Source organism: Puma concolor, chromosome F2 (genome assembly GCF_028749965.1).
Source record: "Puma concolor isolate L17-30 chromosome F2, mPumCon1.1.hap2, whole genome shotgun sequence".
Classification (NCBI taxonomy): domain Eukaryota; kingdom Metazoa; phylum Chordata; class Mammalia; order Carnivora; family Felidae; genus Puma; species Puma concolor.
In genome coordinates this window covers 63,834,814-63,851,650 of record NC_141684.1, presented here as the reverse complement: position 1 = coordinate 63,851,650, position 16,837 = coordinate 63,834,814, and the positions used below count along the sequence as shown (strand labels likewise).

Here is a 16,837-nt window from a genome sequence, read left to right as displayed (position 1 = left end):
TGGTTACCAAAGTAACCAAACACTTACCCAACTGAGCCACCCAGGAGCCCCCAAATATCGCCATGTTTAAGTCTCACCTGTCATCTGTCATGTTAGAGTACAAGGACACAGAGGCAAGCAATGGACTTCAGTGAAATTTCCCCCTCAGGAGGAGAGTCAGCATTCAGCACATTGTTGGTGTGGGTGAAAAGAAGGTTTTGACGTAGTGTGATACAAGCTCAAAATGATAAAGAGAGATCCTTCAGGTTGCAGTATAAAGCCCGTTGGATATACCTACCCCCCACCCCACTTCATCTTCTTCAAGACAGAGGCAAGGACTCTGATACCAAGTCATGAGCACAGCTCCCCAGTATAAAGTGGGGAGGAGGGAGCTCTACCAGAAGAGAGGATAAGATGATGCCATTTCTGAACTAGCACACCTGAGACTTCCCTTACCCCCAGGGAGGCGAGCACTTCCCCTCATAGCCAGGACAGAGTCTAGAGAAAGTTCCTATCTGTGCTTCAAGAATGAGGCTTAAAGGCAGTTCTTCGAGGTTAGCTATCCAGGACAAAATCCGCAGATTTAAAGAATTTACACTTGTTTCAACTGACCTGCTTTCTCTTTGGAATTATAAACACAATAGTAGAGACCAAAGGCCACAGCAAACCCATCAGAGAGGATTAGAGCCTGTTATGGGTTAGAAAGTGTCGTCCAAAAAAGATGTAGTCAAGTACTAACCTTCCCTCACCTGTGAATGTGACCTTATTTGGAAACAGTCTTTGCAGATGTCATCAGGTTAAGATGAGGTCATTAGAAGTGGTCCCTAATTCCGTGAGAGGGGAGACGGCCATGTGAAGACAGGAGCAGACGCAGAAGGAACAGCTGGGGCTCCAGAAGCTGGAAGAGACAAGAAAGGCCCCTCCCCGGGGTGCTTGGGGGGCTCAGTCAGTTGAGCACCCACCTCTTGATTTCAGTTCAGGTCATGATCCCAAGGTTGTGGGATTGAGCCCTCATCAGGCTCTGCGCTGAGCTTGCAGCCAGCTGAAGATTCTTTCTCCCTCCCTCTCTCTCTCTCTCTCTCTCTCTCTCTCTCTCTCTCTCTGCCCTTCCCCCACCCACGCATGTTCTCTCTCTAAAAAAAAATAAAAGGGGGGGGAGGGCCCCTCCCCTAGAGGTTTTGAGAGAGCACCGTCCCTGCCAACATCTTGATTTTGGATTCGTAGCCTCCAGAATTGTGAGAAATTAAATTTCTGTTGTTTCAAGCCACCCAACTTGTGAGGCTTTGTGAGAGCAGCCCTAGGTAGCTCACCTAGAGGCCAATACCTAGAAATCACACCCAAAAACACATTCGTGTCACCGCCGTCTCCGTATTTATTATGACAACTGTGAGCTGAGGAGGTTTCCTTAAGGAAATGATTGTCTGTCATATCAGATTCCCCTAAGTGTTTACAGACTTCTAAATCATGACCTTAGTTAATGAAATTGTCTCTGGCTGGAAGGGTTTTTGGTTTTTGTTTTTTGGTGCATATACACTTCTAATCCCTACACTTGATTCACTTTCATATGAAAATTGTAAGCCCGATATTGTTCGGATGTTCCTGAGTCAGGCTGGCACAAAGTCAGGAGAGATTTAGCATGAAGACAGGGGAAATGAAGGGATTCCACACTCACTTTATTTCTCCTTAAGGTACAGTTACACAGATGGTTTAAGAAGCTCATTAGGCTTTCCCAAATTCCCCTGTGCTTCCTAAAAGGTCATTAAAGTTTTGCAGCCATTCCCTTCAGTAGTCAGGAGGGTCTAAAACCCTGGCCATTGCCTTATCAGCTCTTTGAAATGAAAGACGATGAGGCCGTGCAGCCCCCACAGGTGAAAAATGCATCATAGGTGTTACTGCCTATCTCTCTATTCAAGTGTTGTCTGCTTCTTTAATGAAGTGGAGAAACTAAAAAGAAGGGAATGCAAAACGCATGAAATCTCTACCTGATGAAAGTTCTGATGAGTTCATTGCTAGGAATACCTGAAATTAATTGACTAATAGTCTTTTTATTCCATGAGGTTGGTGAGAAGAAAAATGGGGTGGGAGTACAAAATCAAACAAAATCAGAGTGGAGACCCAGAGGAAGGAAGTGCAGCACCAGAGAAATTTATTATGCTTTACACACTTGCACAACACACACACACACACACACAACATAACGATGAAAAAGTGCCATATTTAACTATGATGCTAACAAAGAATGGTCATGAATAGAGTTCACAGAAAAGGAAGCATAAAAGGCCTAAATTGTAAAAAAAAAAAAAAAATGCTCAATATATACTATGAGAAAATATACGCCTGTATTAAACCATCACAAGATACAATTTCTTATCAGATGGGCAAAAGTTAAAAATTCTGACAACATACTCAGGGGCTGAGCATATAGGGAGAGTACAACCCCTGGGGAGGTTAATGTGGCAATATATTTAAATGACAAATGAGGGGCACCTGGGTGGCTCAGTTGGTTCAGCATCCGACTGTTAATTTCACCTCAGGTCATGATTTCATGGTTGGCAGGATCCAGTCCCGCATCAGGCTCTACAATGCTGGCACGGAGACTGCTTGGAATTCTCTCTCTCTCTCTCTCTCTCTCTCTCTCTCTCTCTCTCTCTCTGCCCCCCCCCCACTTGTGCACGTGCATGCTCTCAAAAATAAATATAAATAAACTTATAATAAATAGGTAAATAAATAAATAAATGACAATGGAATTTACTCTTTGACCTGGCAATCCCACTTCTGGGGATTTCTCCAAGATATGCCAACATAGGTTCTATTCATATCTGCATTATTATACAGTAATATTATTATATATTATTATAAGACTCTTCATATCTGTATTATTTATAATAGTAAAAGCTGAAACCAATGCCTGTGGTCATCTACAGGAAACTTTTAAATTAACCATGGCACGTTCACACAATGAAGAAAAGAATGGGGAAGCTTCAGGTATGTGGGTGTAGAAACATCTCCATGACATATATAGTTACTTTTTTTTGGTTTTTAAGGTGCAAAACAATTACAGTATGGTAGTGTTAAAATATGTGCTTAAATTCTTTGACACTCCTCCCTTCAACGGTGGGATCCAGGGGCACCTGGCTGGCTGGGTTGGTGGAGCATACGACTCTTGATCTCAAGGTTATGAGTTCCAGCTCTGTGTTGGGTGTAGAGATTACTTACGAATAAAATCTTAAAAAAAAAAAAAAAAAGGAGTGGGAGCCAAGGTCTGTTTCCTTGAGTGTGGGCTGGGCTCAGTCACGTGTTCATGAAGAGACAGGAGAAGTGGTAGTGTGTGACTGCAGAGACTAGGTCACCAAAGGCGTTTCGGCTTCCTCCTTGCTCTTCCTCTTGAATCACACACGCAGGGGAACACAACTGCTATGTTGTGACTCTGATGGTCCCATGCAGCAAAGAACTGAGGCTTTCTGCCAACAGCTATGTGAGTGAGCCATCCGCCTGGAAGCGGATCCGCTATCCATAGTCACACTTACAGAAGCCCTGGCCCAAGTTGGACAGAAGTCTCATGTGAGGCCTTGAGCCAGAACTACTCAGCCAAATCAATCCTGGATTGAGAGCTCTCAGAAACTATGAGATAATACACGTGTGTTGCTTTAAAATGCTAAGTTTTCAGGGCACCTGGGTGCCTCGGTCAGTTAGGCATCTGGTTTTGGCTTAGGTCATGATCTCATGGTTTGTGGGTTGGAGACCGGCATCGGGCTCTGTGCTGACAGCTCAGAGGCTGGAGCCTACTTCAGATTCTTTCTCTCTCTCTCTCTCTCTCTCTCTCTCTCTCTCTCTCGCGCGCGCGCGCGCGCGCGCGCGCCCTCCCCTACTCATGCTCATGCGCTCTCTCTCTCTCTCAAAAATAAACATTAAAATAATAATAATAATAATAATAATAATAAAATAAAATGCTAAGTTTTCTTTCTGGTAGGGGTGAGGGGTGTAGGAATTTGTTATGCAGCAGTAGCTAAATAATGCAACAGTGTTTATAGCAGGCTTTTTTTTGCATAATAAAGAAGCAAAATAATATATAACTGTGTTTTCTTGTTTTTGCAGTAAAGAAACACTGGAAAGGCACCCAAGCATTAACAAAAGTGGTTGCTTATGTAAACGGTTAGCGGAATGGGGAATAACATAGATGGGAATAGGAAAGAGAACCCAATTTCTCAAGTTGCACCTTTTGTATATCCTCTTCTATTTTTATATTAAGTTCATACATATTTACATATTTTAAAAATAATTTGTAAGCAATTTTTTATTTTTAAGAGATTAAAAATTTTTTTTAATGTTTATTTATTTTTGAGAGAGAGACAGAGCATAAGCAGGGGATGGGCAGAAAGAGAGGGAGACACAGAATCTGAAGCAGGCTCCAAGGCTCTGAGCTATCAGCACGGAGACTGACGTGGGGCTCAAACTCACCAACTGTGAGATCATGACCTGAGCTGAAGTTAGATGCCCAACTGACTGAGCCACCCAGGCACCCCAAAACATTCTTATTTTAAATCTATACAAGATAACAGATGTTAACTTACCATGGGCATCACTTTACAGTGTATGTAAGTCAGGTCATTATGCTGTACACCTTAAACTTCCATAGTGCTCTATGTTAGTTATATCTCAATAAAATGGAATAAAACTAATTAAATTAAAATTTAAAGTAAAAGATTAAGCTAGGATTTTTAAAAAAATAAGATAAAAAATAAAATAAATAAAATAAAGCATTTTTCCCCCTTTAATACATGCTTGGGGCCCCAGGGGAGACCTAACCTCTCCAGGTTGCCTGTAGCAACTGAATTCAGAACCTGAGGTAGCCCTGTCATATACCCTGTTGTGTGGATAGAGAGTTATGGAGAGAGACTGCAGAGAAAGGAAATGAATCGAGAGGAATACGGATAAACTCTAGCATCTGGCTCACATGTGTCCTTACAATAAATTCTACCTTCAGTCAGTCAGTATCTGCATTTGTCATCAAAAGAACTTTAGGCAAGACTCTGTAGATTCTTAAATGGAGCCAAGAGAGCTGAAAGCCATAGAAGCAGCTCTCTCTTTAATTCTTCCCTTCCTGTGATTTACGCCTTCATTAATTCAGGAATTTTACTTGAGAAATGTTTATTAAGTATCTACAGGTACAAGACCTCCGTAGTGTGATTAGAAAGTGATGACATCATTAATATTTGGCAGTGAAATCATGAATCTTAAAGCACTGCCACCCACTTGAAGAAAAAGAACTTCAAAGGTTTAAAAATCATAACATGTAATATTAATTATACTGGAATTAAAATTAAAAAAAATTAAAATCCCAATTTCTTTTTTTTTAAGATTTTATTTTTAAGTAATCTCTACACCCAACACGGGGCTTGAACTTATAGTCCCAAGATCAAGAGTCGCACATTCTATTGACTGAGCCAATCAGGTACCCCTTAAAAATCCAATTTCTGGAGTGCCTGGGTGGCTCAGTCGGTTGAGCGTCCGACTTTGGCTCAGGTCATGATCTCGCGGTTTGTGAGTTCAAGCCCCGCATCAGGATCTGTGCTGATGGCTCAGAGCCTGGAGCCTGTTCACATTCTGTGTCTCCCTCTGTCTCTGCCCCTCCCTTGCTCATGCTCTGTCTCTGTCTCAAAAATAAATAAAACATTAAAAAATATATTTTTAATAAATAAATAAAAATAAAAATCCAATTTCTATAATGGGGAGGAAAATATATATGTAAAGCTACAGATTCAAAATTAGAATTGTTGAAATGACAGCAACTTTAGAGTACATGGAGTTCAAACTCCCACTCACTATAGGGGGTATAGCTCAGGGGTAGAGCATTTGACTGCAAACTCCCACTCACTATAGATTATTTTATTTTTTTTAATGCTTATTTATTTATTTTGAGAGAGAGAGGGAGAACCTCTCCCAAGCAGTCTCCACACTGTCAGTGCAGAGTTCTAGACAGAGCTCAATCCCACAAACTGTGACATCACGACCTGAGTCAGATGCTCAACTGAGCCACCCAGGCACCCCAATATAGACTTTTTTTTAACTTTATTTTTAAGCAATCTCCACACCTACCGTGGGACTCAAAACCCACAATGCAAGATCCAGAGTCACAGCTTCACTGACTGAGCCAGCCAGGTGCCCCTCAATATAGATTTCTTAGTTTTTACAAGAAAAAAAAAGTTGTTAACATATAAAATACACGTTATATGTTACTATTATATATGAAATATATTGTGAGTGTGTGTGGATGGATAGACAGATAAACAGAAAGATAAAAAATCTCTTCAATTACCTTTAAAAAAAATAATAACAACATATGAATATGGAAATTCCAATGTTCCAATCTGGAGCTGTTTCTGGCAACAGCTGCATGGTAGAAGGAATCTCATCAATGTCATTCATATGCACCAGCCCTGCCCCCCCCACGACTGTTTGGCATACACAGAATGATAGTTATTACCTCCCCTCTGCCCCTGATGGGAAGTTAACTCCCAAAACTCTTGTTCCTCTATCCCATGTAAGAACTTTTCTCCATATCTTGGAGAGACAGTTTTCTTTTTTTGTTATTTTCAAGAAAGTGTTTCTTTAAAGATTTTATTTTTAAGTAATCTTTATACCCAATACCCAGAATTTCTAATTCTAAATTCATATTTCTCCAAATTTTAAAATTGAATTAAAAAAAAAAGTTTAGAATCATTTTCTGCATGGTTCATTAAGTCACATCAGTCTAATTTCAAATTCTTGTAGAGCAATATACTGTTTCATCTAGAACCAACAAATCATAAGGATGCCCATAACCATGGTTGAATGTCTTTTGTCTTATAATTGCATCTTACTGGTCACCAGGAGACAAGACAGAATATAAGTATTAATAAAATGATTAATTCACATGACATTTATCGAGAACTTTCTATATGCTAATACATTGGTTAAAGATATTTAATAATACTAATACCATCACTATCTCATTTAATCTTCGTAGCAATCCTATGAAGCAGATGTTGCACACTTTACAGAAGAGGAAACGAAGCCAACTTTTGCCTTAACTCACAGACCTAATAAGCCCAGTGCTCTCTGTCCAAGACCATGTGTTTTCTACTTTGCTCCAATGTCTTCTTGGTTTTAAAAGGTTCAAACTAATAGGGGCACCTGGGCAGCTCAGTTGGTTAAGCGTCTGACTTCGGCTCAGGTCATGCATGATCTCACAGTTGGTGAGTTCAAGCCCTGCATCAGGCTCACTTCTGTCAGTGCAGAGCCCGCTTTGGAGCCTCTGTCCCCCTCTCTCTCTGCCCCTCCCCCTGGGTTCTCTCTCTCAAAATAAATACAGAAACTTAAAAAAAGTTCAAACTAATAGAAAACCAAGAAAACTATGGATAAAAACAATGGGATTAGTAAGTATATATATAGCAAGGGAGTTACAGTGTTTGGGGATATTACATAGAAAAGGTCAAATTGTGGGGCGCCTGGGTGGCTCAGTCGGTTAAGCGTCCGACTTCAGCTCAGGTCATGATCTCACGGTAGGTCCGTGAGTTCGAGCCCCGCGTCAGGCTCTGTGCTGACAGCTCAGAGCCTGGAGTCTGCTTCGGACTCTGTCTCCCACTCTCTCTGACCCTCCCCCATTCATGCTCTGTCTCTCTCTGTCTCAAAAATAAATAAACATTAAAAAAAAAAAAAAAAGAAAAGAAAAGGTCCAATTGTAACCCTGGGGAAGATGATAGCAAAGAGAAGCAGGAGGTATGAGCTCAGTCTTTAGGGAAAAGGGGTTACCCAAGTCAGTGGGGCCAGAAGCAAGGAGTTTCCATTTCAAACTGCAAAAATGATGCGAGCACATACACAGAGGCTTGCAGCAGCCTACATCATCCCAGAAACCTCGAGTCAGTGGGTTCATCTGGAGTGATGGACACTTGCCATTGAAGGTGGTCAGAGGGTAGGGGCCAGATCATAAAGCGACCTGCAATCCTCACTAAAGAGTTCGAAATGTTTCTGAATGCAGTGGGGGGGTCCCGAAGGAAAATTGAAAGCAAAAGAGAGACCTGATCTGGGTATGTTTTGGAAAGCCCTTCATGAGGCTCTGAATTAAAGTAATCACAAGTAGATGATGGAAGAGGAAAGATTTGAGAGGTGATCTGAAGTTGGAATGAGGCAGGACCTGGTGACCAATTGGATGTGGAGGACAAAGGAAAGAAAAGTCCAGGGTCCTGGGTAACGCCCAAGTTTCTAGTGACACCATTAAGTGACAGAATTTCAGGAGGGACAGCTAGTTGGGAAAGGAATTAGATTTGAGATATAAAGAGTACACACTGGAAACAATAGGTTTAGATCTCAGGAGAAAGATCTGGTTGGAACTACAGAATCACCAGTGATGGAAAAAACACAGAAGGATGAATTCACTCAAAAAAATAAAGAGAAAAAAAGGCTAAGGACCAAGTCAACAGTGATGTCACACAATGAGCATGTGCCCAGTGCTGGATACCGATACACTGGACACTCTATCCCAGCTCTGCCACAAGACATAACTGTGACAATCAAATGAGAAATGGCATGCCTGTCCCCAAGCAAACACTCATAAATGTTGGTTGTTATTATCTCTACTGGAAAACATCTCAATGTTTTCACAAGTTCATGAATGTGTAAGTCTCACTCATCTCTAATAATATACACACTATTATAGTATATTATAATAATAATAATAATAATAAGCAATGTGCTTCTATTAAGCACTTGCTAGATTTCAAAGACTGTGCTGGGCATTTTGCATTAATCTCTTCAATTTCCATAGTATCTCTCTCATACAGTATTATGTTTATTATTCCCACTTTACAGATGAAAAAACTGAAGCATTGACAGGTTAATTTACATGCTCAAGGTCGTACATTCATTACAGGCACAAAGGGGGGATGGGAGAAGGAAGAAGGCCTTGGCCCAGCACAAAAACTAGGAAAGGAATAACAAAGCCTGCCCTGTGGGTTCCTCACCCCCGCCCCCATGCTCAAGAGGAAATTTCTAAACACGTAAAATGTCATTGAGATTTGCCCCTATGTAGAAGTCCTGGGTCAAATCACAGCTCCACAGTCCCTACCATGAGGATAAAGGATGGCCAAAGGTGACAAAAGTAGAAAGTAGTCTTCTTGAAATTTTCTGTTAAGACATTATCTGATGTTTATGTTGCCTCTTTAAATAAAGTATTAGACTATATCTGATTAGACTATATCTGGCACACTGTAATTATATTTAGGAGCTTGAACATGATTGGTATACATTAATACTGAAAGAATAAATTTCTAAATGTCTCATTTAACTCACTTTATCTGTTCTCCATCAAATTCACAAAAGGTACAATTCTGCGCTTCACAGTGAGTGCTATTTGAACTGAAGAATCTACTGCAACTCTTAATAAGTAAGCATTTACAACCCTACATAATTTCTTCTTTTTCCTCAACTGCTTTATTACTTGAATGACCAGTGATGTAAGTTAAAGATTTTTTAATTGCTTCTTTTTCTTGCATATTTATTTGCATTCCTAAATTTACTTAACAAAAGATTTTCTTATTTGCATAGATCAATCTTAAATGCAAAGCCTATAGAATATACTCGCAAGTAGACAATAGCTCCACAGGGTTAAGGTATTAGAGCGTGACTACCTTGCATTGTTTAAAAGATGAGCTAAGTGCTTCGTTTTAACCTAAATAGAGACCCCACTAGCACAAAGAACCAAAGTCAGTCACGGGTCCCTGCAACATCTTTACACGATTACAATGAGATGAAAAACTGAAAATCCCTCAAGTTTTTAAAAACTACTCTCCCCGCCGCAAAAAAAAAAAAATCATTGGTGTCACTCATTCCTAACCACAACGCAGCAACTGCAATTATCTTAACACGTACTAATTAGATTTATTAGGTCATAGTGTTTGGGCGGGGTTTTCCCTAAAGGAGCAGACAAGTCCTCTCTGTAGATTATTAACTAAATGGGTCTATATGCCATAAAGTCCATTCTTACCTTTTTATTTTTTCATGAGACATTCATCAATGAATGGATTAATAGGACCACAAAGGAAAAGAGAAGCATTTGTGTGCAATAATTTATCCTATAAAAGAATGATTAACTGACAGATTCTATTGAATGCCAAAATCTAACATTAAATTTTATTCTTAAACTGAAGCAGCTTAGTAAAGAAGTTATAAACATTTTTAGAAATCCACAGAGAGAAAGCCCGGGAAAGCATGCTCAAGATTCAGTGGGTAGGATTCCCATTTTTTTTTTTTTTTCCATTTTATTTTTAAGTAACTTCTACACCCAACATGGGGCTCAAACCTACAACCCCAAGCTCAGGAGTCCCATGCTCTACCGGCTGAGCCAGCCAGGAGCCCCTCCAATTAATTCTTTAGGAAACTTGGTGAACTTATTCATTTATTCATAATCTACCCTAGTTTCCTGATTAAACTAAGAATGCTAGTGGTAATCGTAACTCAAAAAATATTGGAGGAGGAAGGGAAGTCAGTGATGTCACACACATTTCTATAATATCTGAGTTTTGTCTGAGGAGCACACAGTACTTTGTAATCATCCAAATAACAATTTTTAAAATTAAAAAAAAAAAATATATATATATATATATATTTTGATAGAGGCGACTGGCTAGCTCCATCAATAGAGGACTAGACGCTAGATCCTGGAGTCGTGACTTCAAGCCCCACATTGAGTATAGAGCTTACTTAAAAATAATTTTTTTTAACAATATATTTACTTTCACCATTTTTTTCAAGAAAGATAAAGTTATGTATGCAGGATGCAGGCTATCTTTCAGTTCACCTAGCCTATGAAAAGTGTGGTTACTATTTGCCCCTTACAAGATTTCTCAGAGGCACACATTCCCAGGTCTGTGATTTTCATTGAATTACCTCACATCTTACCTCCATGCTCTTGCAAACTGTTGTGCCAGACAGAGACATCGTTTTTACCTTCCTGCACAATGTGCAAAACTGAATCTTCAAGTCTCATCTCTCCTCCATGGGTAAAAACTAAGTCTGTAAATCTTGAAAGAAGGCATGAAGTCGTTTTGAAAAGAGACCTTTGATTTGTTTACATGGTTTTTCTTTAATTCTGACTGACTTTGCCTACTTGTACGTTTGATTTACATCTAATTTCCTGTTTGATAATCCATTACATGTACACGAACACCTTAGGAAGCAGTGTCAATTACAATGAGTCTCCAATACTTATTTTTCTCCTTCTGTAATGAACTTGAACTTTTCTGCCTCAAGATCCTGAAAAGAACATTTTCTTCACGTTGCATATGCACACTGTGTGCCATGAAACAATAATTAACATTTCCACGAATGCCCCGTCTCTTCTCTTGCCCGCCAACCTGAGTTGTGCATTGGAAACTTTCTCCTACGTCTGTGGCAACGACTGGAAATGTTTACCTATAAATGCATACCAGGTTACCATAAATTCTCTTGCTGATGTTTATATTCCAAGAAACCAGGCACAGAAAATAGAATCATAACAACACACTGAAGGGGCGGGCTTTCACAAATACATTGCTGACAAATGTCAGTAATCCAGTTTTCACTCTGCATTTCTCTCCGTGAAAGTTAATTGCACGCAAACAGACACACAGGACTATGCTAGAGTAAATTAGCGTTTCGCCCCTTGCCAGAAGGAAGCTAAGACGCTAAGAGGTAATGAGTTTTATTAACTCTCATAATGTCTGCAAAGTAGCACAGCATCAAAGTATCGGATCCCTTTTTAGTCTCTCCCCGAAGACCTACTTACAGGAGCAAGCGCATCAATGCCTCATTGATCAGCAAAACGCCGGCGGAGGCATTCTGCTCGCATCAGAAGCTCGGCTCCTGCACTCTTTCCACCGGCTGCGATGAACCTACGGCCAGGCGCACGGCGCGGCGCAGGAATCGGCGACTCGCGTTTCTGAAGTGTGCTCAGCGTTTCTGTGTTTGGAGCTAGAACTCCATTTCCTGTCCGCACTCTTAACAATTAATAGGTGTGAGTTTCAGTGGCTAGGGCGCAAAAACTTTCTGAATCATTCCGATCGTTTGCAATGGAAAGAATTGGAAAATAATGGAAAGCAAAAATGAAATTAAAACTTTGGAAGCAAAAAATAAGAAATTGGTTTATTAGGGAAAAATTCTAGTGCTTGACAAAAGCACAATTAGTGACTTCTGTGGATTTGCTCCGAAGGTTCGGAGGCGGGCATTGTTTGTTTGCTAAGTGTTCTCCGGTTGGTGTATTTAGTTGAGAAGTACGGCCCGCGTTTTCTTTGGCACAGATGCAGCGTATCAGTCATGATGGATAAGTACCTTCACCAGCAGTTAATTAACTCAGTTTCAAATGAAGCCCCTGGACTGGACTCAGTGGTTGTCAGGGTGGGGTTCTCAGACCAGCATCAGCAGCAGCTGCTGGGATCTGGTTGGAAATGCAAATATTGAGTCCCACCCCAGACTTCCTGAAACTGGGACTCTGGGGGTGGGGCCCAGCAATCTGTTGTTACAACCCCTCCAAGGGATTCTGAAACAGGCTAACTTTTGAGAAGCACTGGAATAGTTATTCTAATGATAAAAAGTAACCTGGAGCCCAGATTAAAACGAAGTATTTCCAGAACCTTCTCCTGGAAATGGATTCGGTGGAGCTACTGTGTGGCAGGAGGGTCTGTATTTTAACCAGCAGCCAGGGTGACTCTCCCTGGGCAAGTTTGGGAAGACCTGAATTGATTTATCTCTGGAAGGCTACTTTCCAGGTCTGGCTTTTCCTTTGTTGCTTGAGTAGAACGGTATTTTGAAATGGGGGGAAAAGAAACAACAAAACATGAGGTTGAAGCAAAGAGGGTGAGGATTCCAGCATGAACTAGACCAAGGAAACTGGAGAGAGGTTAACGGATTGTTTCCACCAGTTCAAGAAACCCCTGCCAGCAAAAGACAAAGGGAACATGAAAGATGTCCCTGTGTGCTGAGACAAAGGAGACATGGAAAGTAGACTTTGGTTAGGTTTCGGTGACTCATTGAAATGTCTTCCAGGCAAGAAGGAGATAAGGAAAATAATGTATAATTGACCACTTCTGTTGGTGGGCTATTCTCCGATCAGTGTCCATAAGTTAAGAGACTGGTTGCACGCAGCATTGTAATTTCCACTGTGTATACCGTTGGGCACTCTACATTACGTTCTCTTCCGGGCTGACACTGAAGTCGGCCTCCTCTCATGCTCCGGCAAAGGCCCAGGCCTCTGCTGGCCAATGCCTGAAATTATACCCCTCAGATTTCTTTCAGTAGCTTTTTAGGTTTGGAGCTCTTTTTAAAATGCAAGAATTAAGGGGGTGCCCAGGTGGCTCAGTCGCTTGAGGTCTGGTCTGTGAGTTCAAGCTGCGGGTGGGGGTCTGTGCGGACTGCTCAGAGCCTGGAGCCTGCTTTGGATTCTGTGTTTCCCTCTCTCTCTACCCCTCCCCGGCTCATACTCTCTCTCTCACTCTCTCTCTCGAAAATAAATGAACATAAAAATTTTTTTTAAATAAAATGCAAGGATTAAGTCTTATTTATCTCCAGAATTCTGGTCCTGCTACTGGTGCTGCGCAGATCAGCCACTAATTACAAAGAGAGGACATAGGGCCTATGTGTAAGCAGACGAATGCCTATATTTCAGGTGGTTTAAGAGAGCCCTTAGGGCTGGCTTGTTGGTTTAAAATGGATAGAGAACTGGGTTAGAGGGTATGAAGATAAATAATAAATGAGTGACAGCTCAAGACCACAGTGAGGCTAAGGTTAATAAGTCTCAATCCCAGGGGGTAAAGAGCCTCTCTTCAGGAGATAACTGTGTAAATGGTATCTCACTGGTGTACCTGTTTTGTTCACTTGAGAATTTTTTTTCTGAATCAAAATAAAATCAAAAGAGAACAAATCTTGATGAAATTCAAGAGTCTGTTTACTTCATGTTGATTGACTCACTTGGGAGAGAGGTGAGCTCTTTTGTCGCTTCTGTGACAGATGACCATTGTTGGCCTGGCAGTTGCTTTAACAGTTAAACTTATTCTAATTTATAGGCCATGCGCACACCAGCCCAACATAAATTAGTATACCAGTGTGTGAATTTTTTAATCCCGTGTTGTCACAAAGGCGTTATTGTGAAACATTCATCCTGCGTATCCCTCACCTGTCTTCATTCATAACACTAGAGCTGGAACACAGAAAGACTATTTATTTATTTATTTATTTATTTATTTATTAATGCTTATTTATTTTTGAGAAAGAGAATGCGAGTAGGTTAGGTGCAGAGAGGGAGGGAGACACAGAATCGGAAGCAGGCTCCAGGCTCCGAGCTGTCAGCACAGAGCCTGACGTGGGACTCGAACCCACAAACCGTGAGATCATGACCTGAGCCGAAGTCAGACACTCAACTGACTGAGCCACCCAGGTGCCCCACAGAAAGACTATTTAAATGCAGATGCTTTGGGGCACCTGGCTAGCTCAGTCACTACAGCAGGCAACTCTTGATCCCCACGTTGTAAATTCAAGCCCCATGTTGGGTGTAGAGATTACGTAAAGGTAAACAATTTTTTTTTTTTTTTTTGTCTATTATCGACAGAGAGCGAGCAGGGGAGGGGTAGAGAGAGAGGGAGAGAGAATCCCAAACAGTCTCTGAGTTGCCAGGGCAGAGCCCAATGCAAGGCCCAGTCCCATGAGCTGCATGATCGTGACCTGAGCTGAGATCAAGAGTCAGACGCTTAACCAACTGAGCCACCCAGGCACCCCAAAGGTAAAATCTTAATAAAATAAAATAAAGATAAAGATAAAATTTTTAAAAAGCAGATGCTTTGAATTGGTATATATATTTAACTTAACCAAGCTGGCTACCAAACAATTTTCTGCTCCTTCCCTGAACACAAGGAAAAAGGGCATTGATGAGAAATAACCATTTGCTATTCTCTTCTAAAGGATACAGGATGTAAGTTTTTCTAAATCAACAAATGCCATATTCTCATTCTATACAATTTAAGCATAGAAATCTTAACAGAAACTTCAGGAGATTAAAATATAGCACAAAATAATTCTCCCATTGTACAGATCAAGAGTTCCAAAAAAACCCCACAAATGTGTTCAGTCAAGTAATAAAGGAATAAAGGATTTAAAAAGAAAAAAAACTATTCCACGAAACATGGCATACAGTAATAGATCTAAAAGCACCATATGGCTTCCTTCTAATACCCATCTTTATTTCAATTCTAAAGATTTAGCTAAATAAAGGATTCTAGGACTGCATTTCTTTTTTTTTTTTTTTTTTTAATATTTATTTATTTTTGAGAGAGAGACAGACAGAATGCAAACAGGGGAGAGGAAGAGTGAGAGGAAGACACAGAATCCCAAGTACGGTCCAGGCTCCTAAGCTGTCAGCACAGTGCCCAACAGGGGGCTCGAACTCATGAACTGCGACTAACATGACCTGAGCCAAAGTCCAACACTTAACCAACTGAGCCACCCAGGCACCCCTAGGACTGCATTTCTTAGTCTAAAATGCAATCATTTATATCTAGTCATTTGTCTAAATTAAGGAATAGTGGCCTTTTACGTTGGAAATAAAGGCTATTATAGTTGTCTTTGTTTCTTGCCCAATAAAACTCACTGTTCATGTTTTTAATTGAGTTTAGAGTAGATGATAACCAATGATCAGCAAAGCCAAGAGGTTTCAAATATCACACACATTTAAGTGTAACCTGCCTGATTCAGAATGAAAAGAATTCCTACTTTGTTGTACTTTCCTCTTTAGGCTCAATTGCATTATTTCTTCCACCCTTCCTAAAGACTGATAAGATTCTTTACGGGTTTTTTTCTCTTTTAATTAAGTTTATTTATTTATTTTGAGAGAAAGAGAGCAAGGGAGGGGCAGAGGGAGAAAGAGAGAGAGAGAGAGAGAGAGAGAGAGAGAGAGAATCCCAAGCAGACTCTGTGCTGTCAGCACAGAGCCCAGTGCAGGACTCGACCCCACAAATTGTGAGATCATGACCTGAGCTGAAATCAAGAGTCAGATGCTCAACTGACTGAGCCACCCAGGTGCCCCAAGGCCTATATAATCTGTTAATATGTCAACTAAGATTAGAATATATAACTATAAACGAGAGCCCAACTTTGAAAATTTGGCCATTGAAGTCACTATTTTTTGGCCAAGCAGTTAATAATAACCCACCATCATGGGGCGCCTGGGTGGCGCAGTCGGTTAAGCGTCCGACTTCAGCCAGGTCACGATCTCGCGGTCCGTGAGTTCGAGCCCCGCATCAGGCTCTGGGCTGATGGCTCAGAGCCTGGAGCCTGTTTCCGATTCTGTGTCTCCCTCTCTCTCTGCTCCTCCCCCGTTCATGCTCTGTCTCTCTCTGTCCCAAAAATAAATAAACGTTGAAAAAAAAATAATAATAACCCACCATCAGAAAAGGTATCTTCTTTTTTTTTTTTTTTTTTTTTAATTTTTTTTTTCAACGTTTATTTATTTTTGGGACAGAGAGAGACAGAGCATGAACGGGGGAGGAGCAGAGAGAGAGGGAGACACAGAATCGGAAACAGGCTCCAGGCTCTGAGCCATCAGCCCAGAGCCTGACGCGGGGCTCGAACTCACGGACCGCGAGATCGTGACCTGGCTGAAGTCGGACGCTTAACCGACTGCGCCACCCAGGCGCCCCAGAAAAGGTATCTTCTAGCATCCAGGTAGCAGCCAATAGATTGTCAATTTAAAAAAAAAAAAAATTTTTTTAACGTTTATTTATTTGTGAGAGAGGGAGAGACAGAGTGCAAGCAGGGTAGAAGCAGAGAGAGAAGGAGGTACAGAGTCTGAAGCAGGTTC

The 16,837-nt window shown here is 40.9% G+C and overlaps 1 protein-coding gene across 1 annotated transcript in view; it reads right to left on the bottom strand.

Moving 5' to 3' along the window:
* Positions 1–701: 701 nt before the first annotated feature.
* The window catches only part of LOC147572062 (uncharacterized), a 75,033-nt gene continuing 58,897 nt past the window's right edge, over positions 702–16,837 (bottom strand). Inside the window, exon 4 of the mRNA XM_086695524.1 lies at positions 702–877. Within this exon, the coding sequence (XP_086551650.1) occupies positions 804–877 (74 nt within the window). The 3' untranslated portion in view covers positions 702–803. The remainder of the gene's footprint in view (positions 878–16,837) is intronic.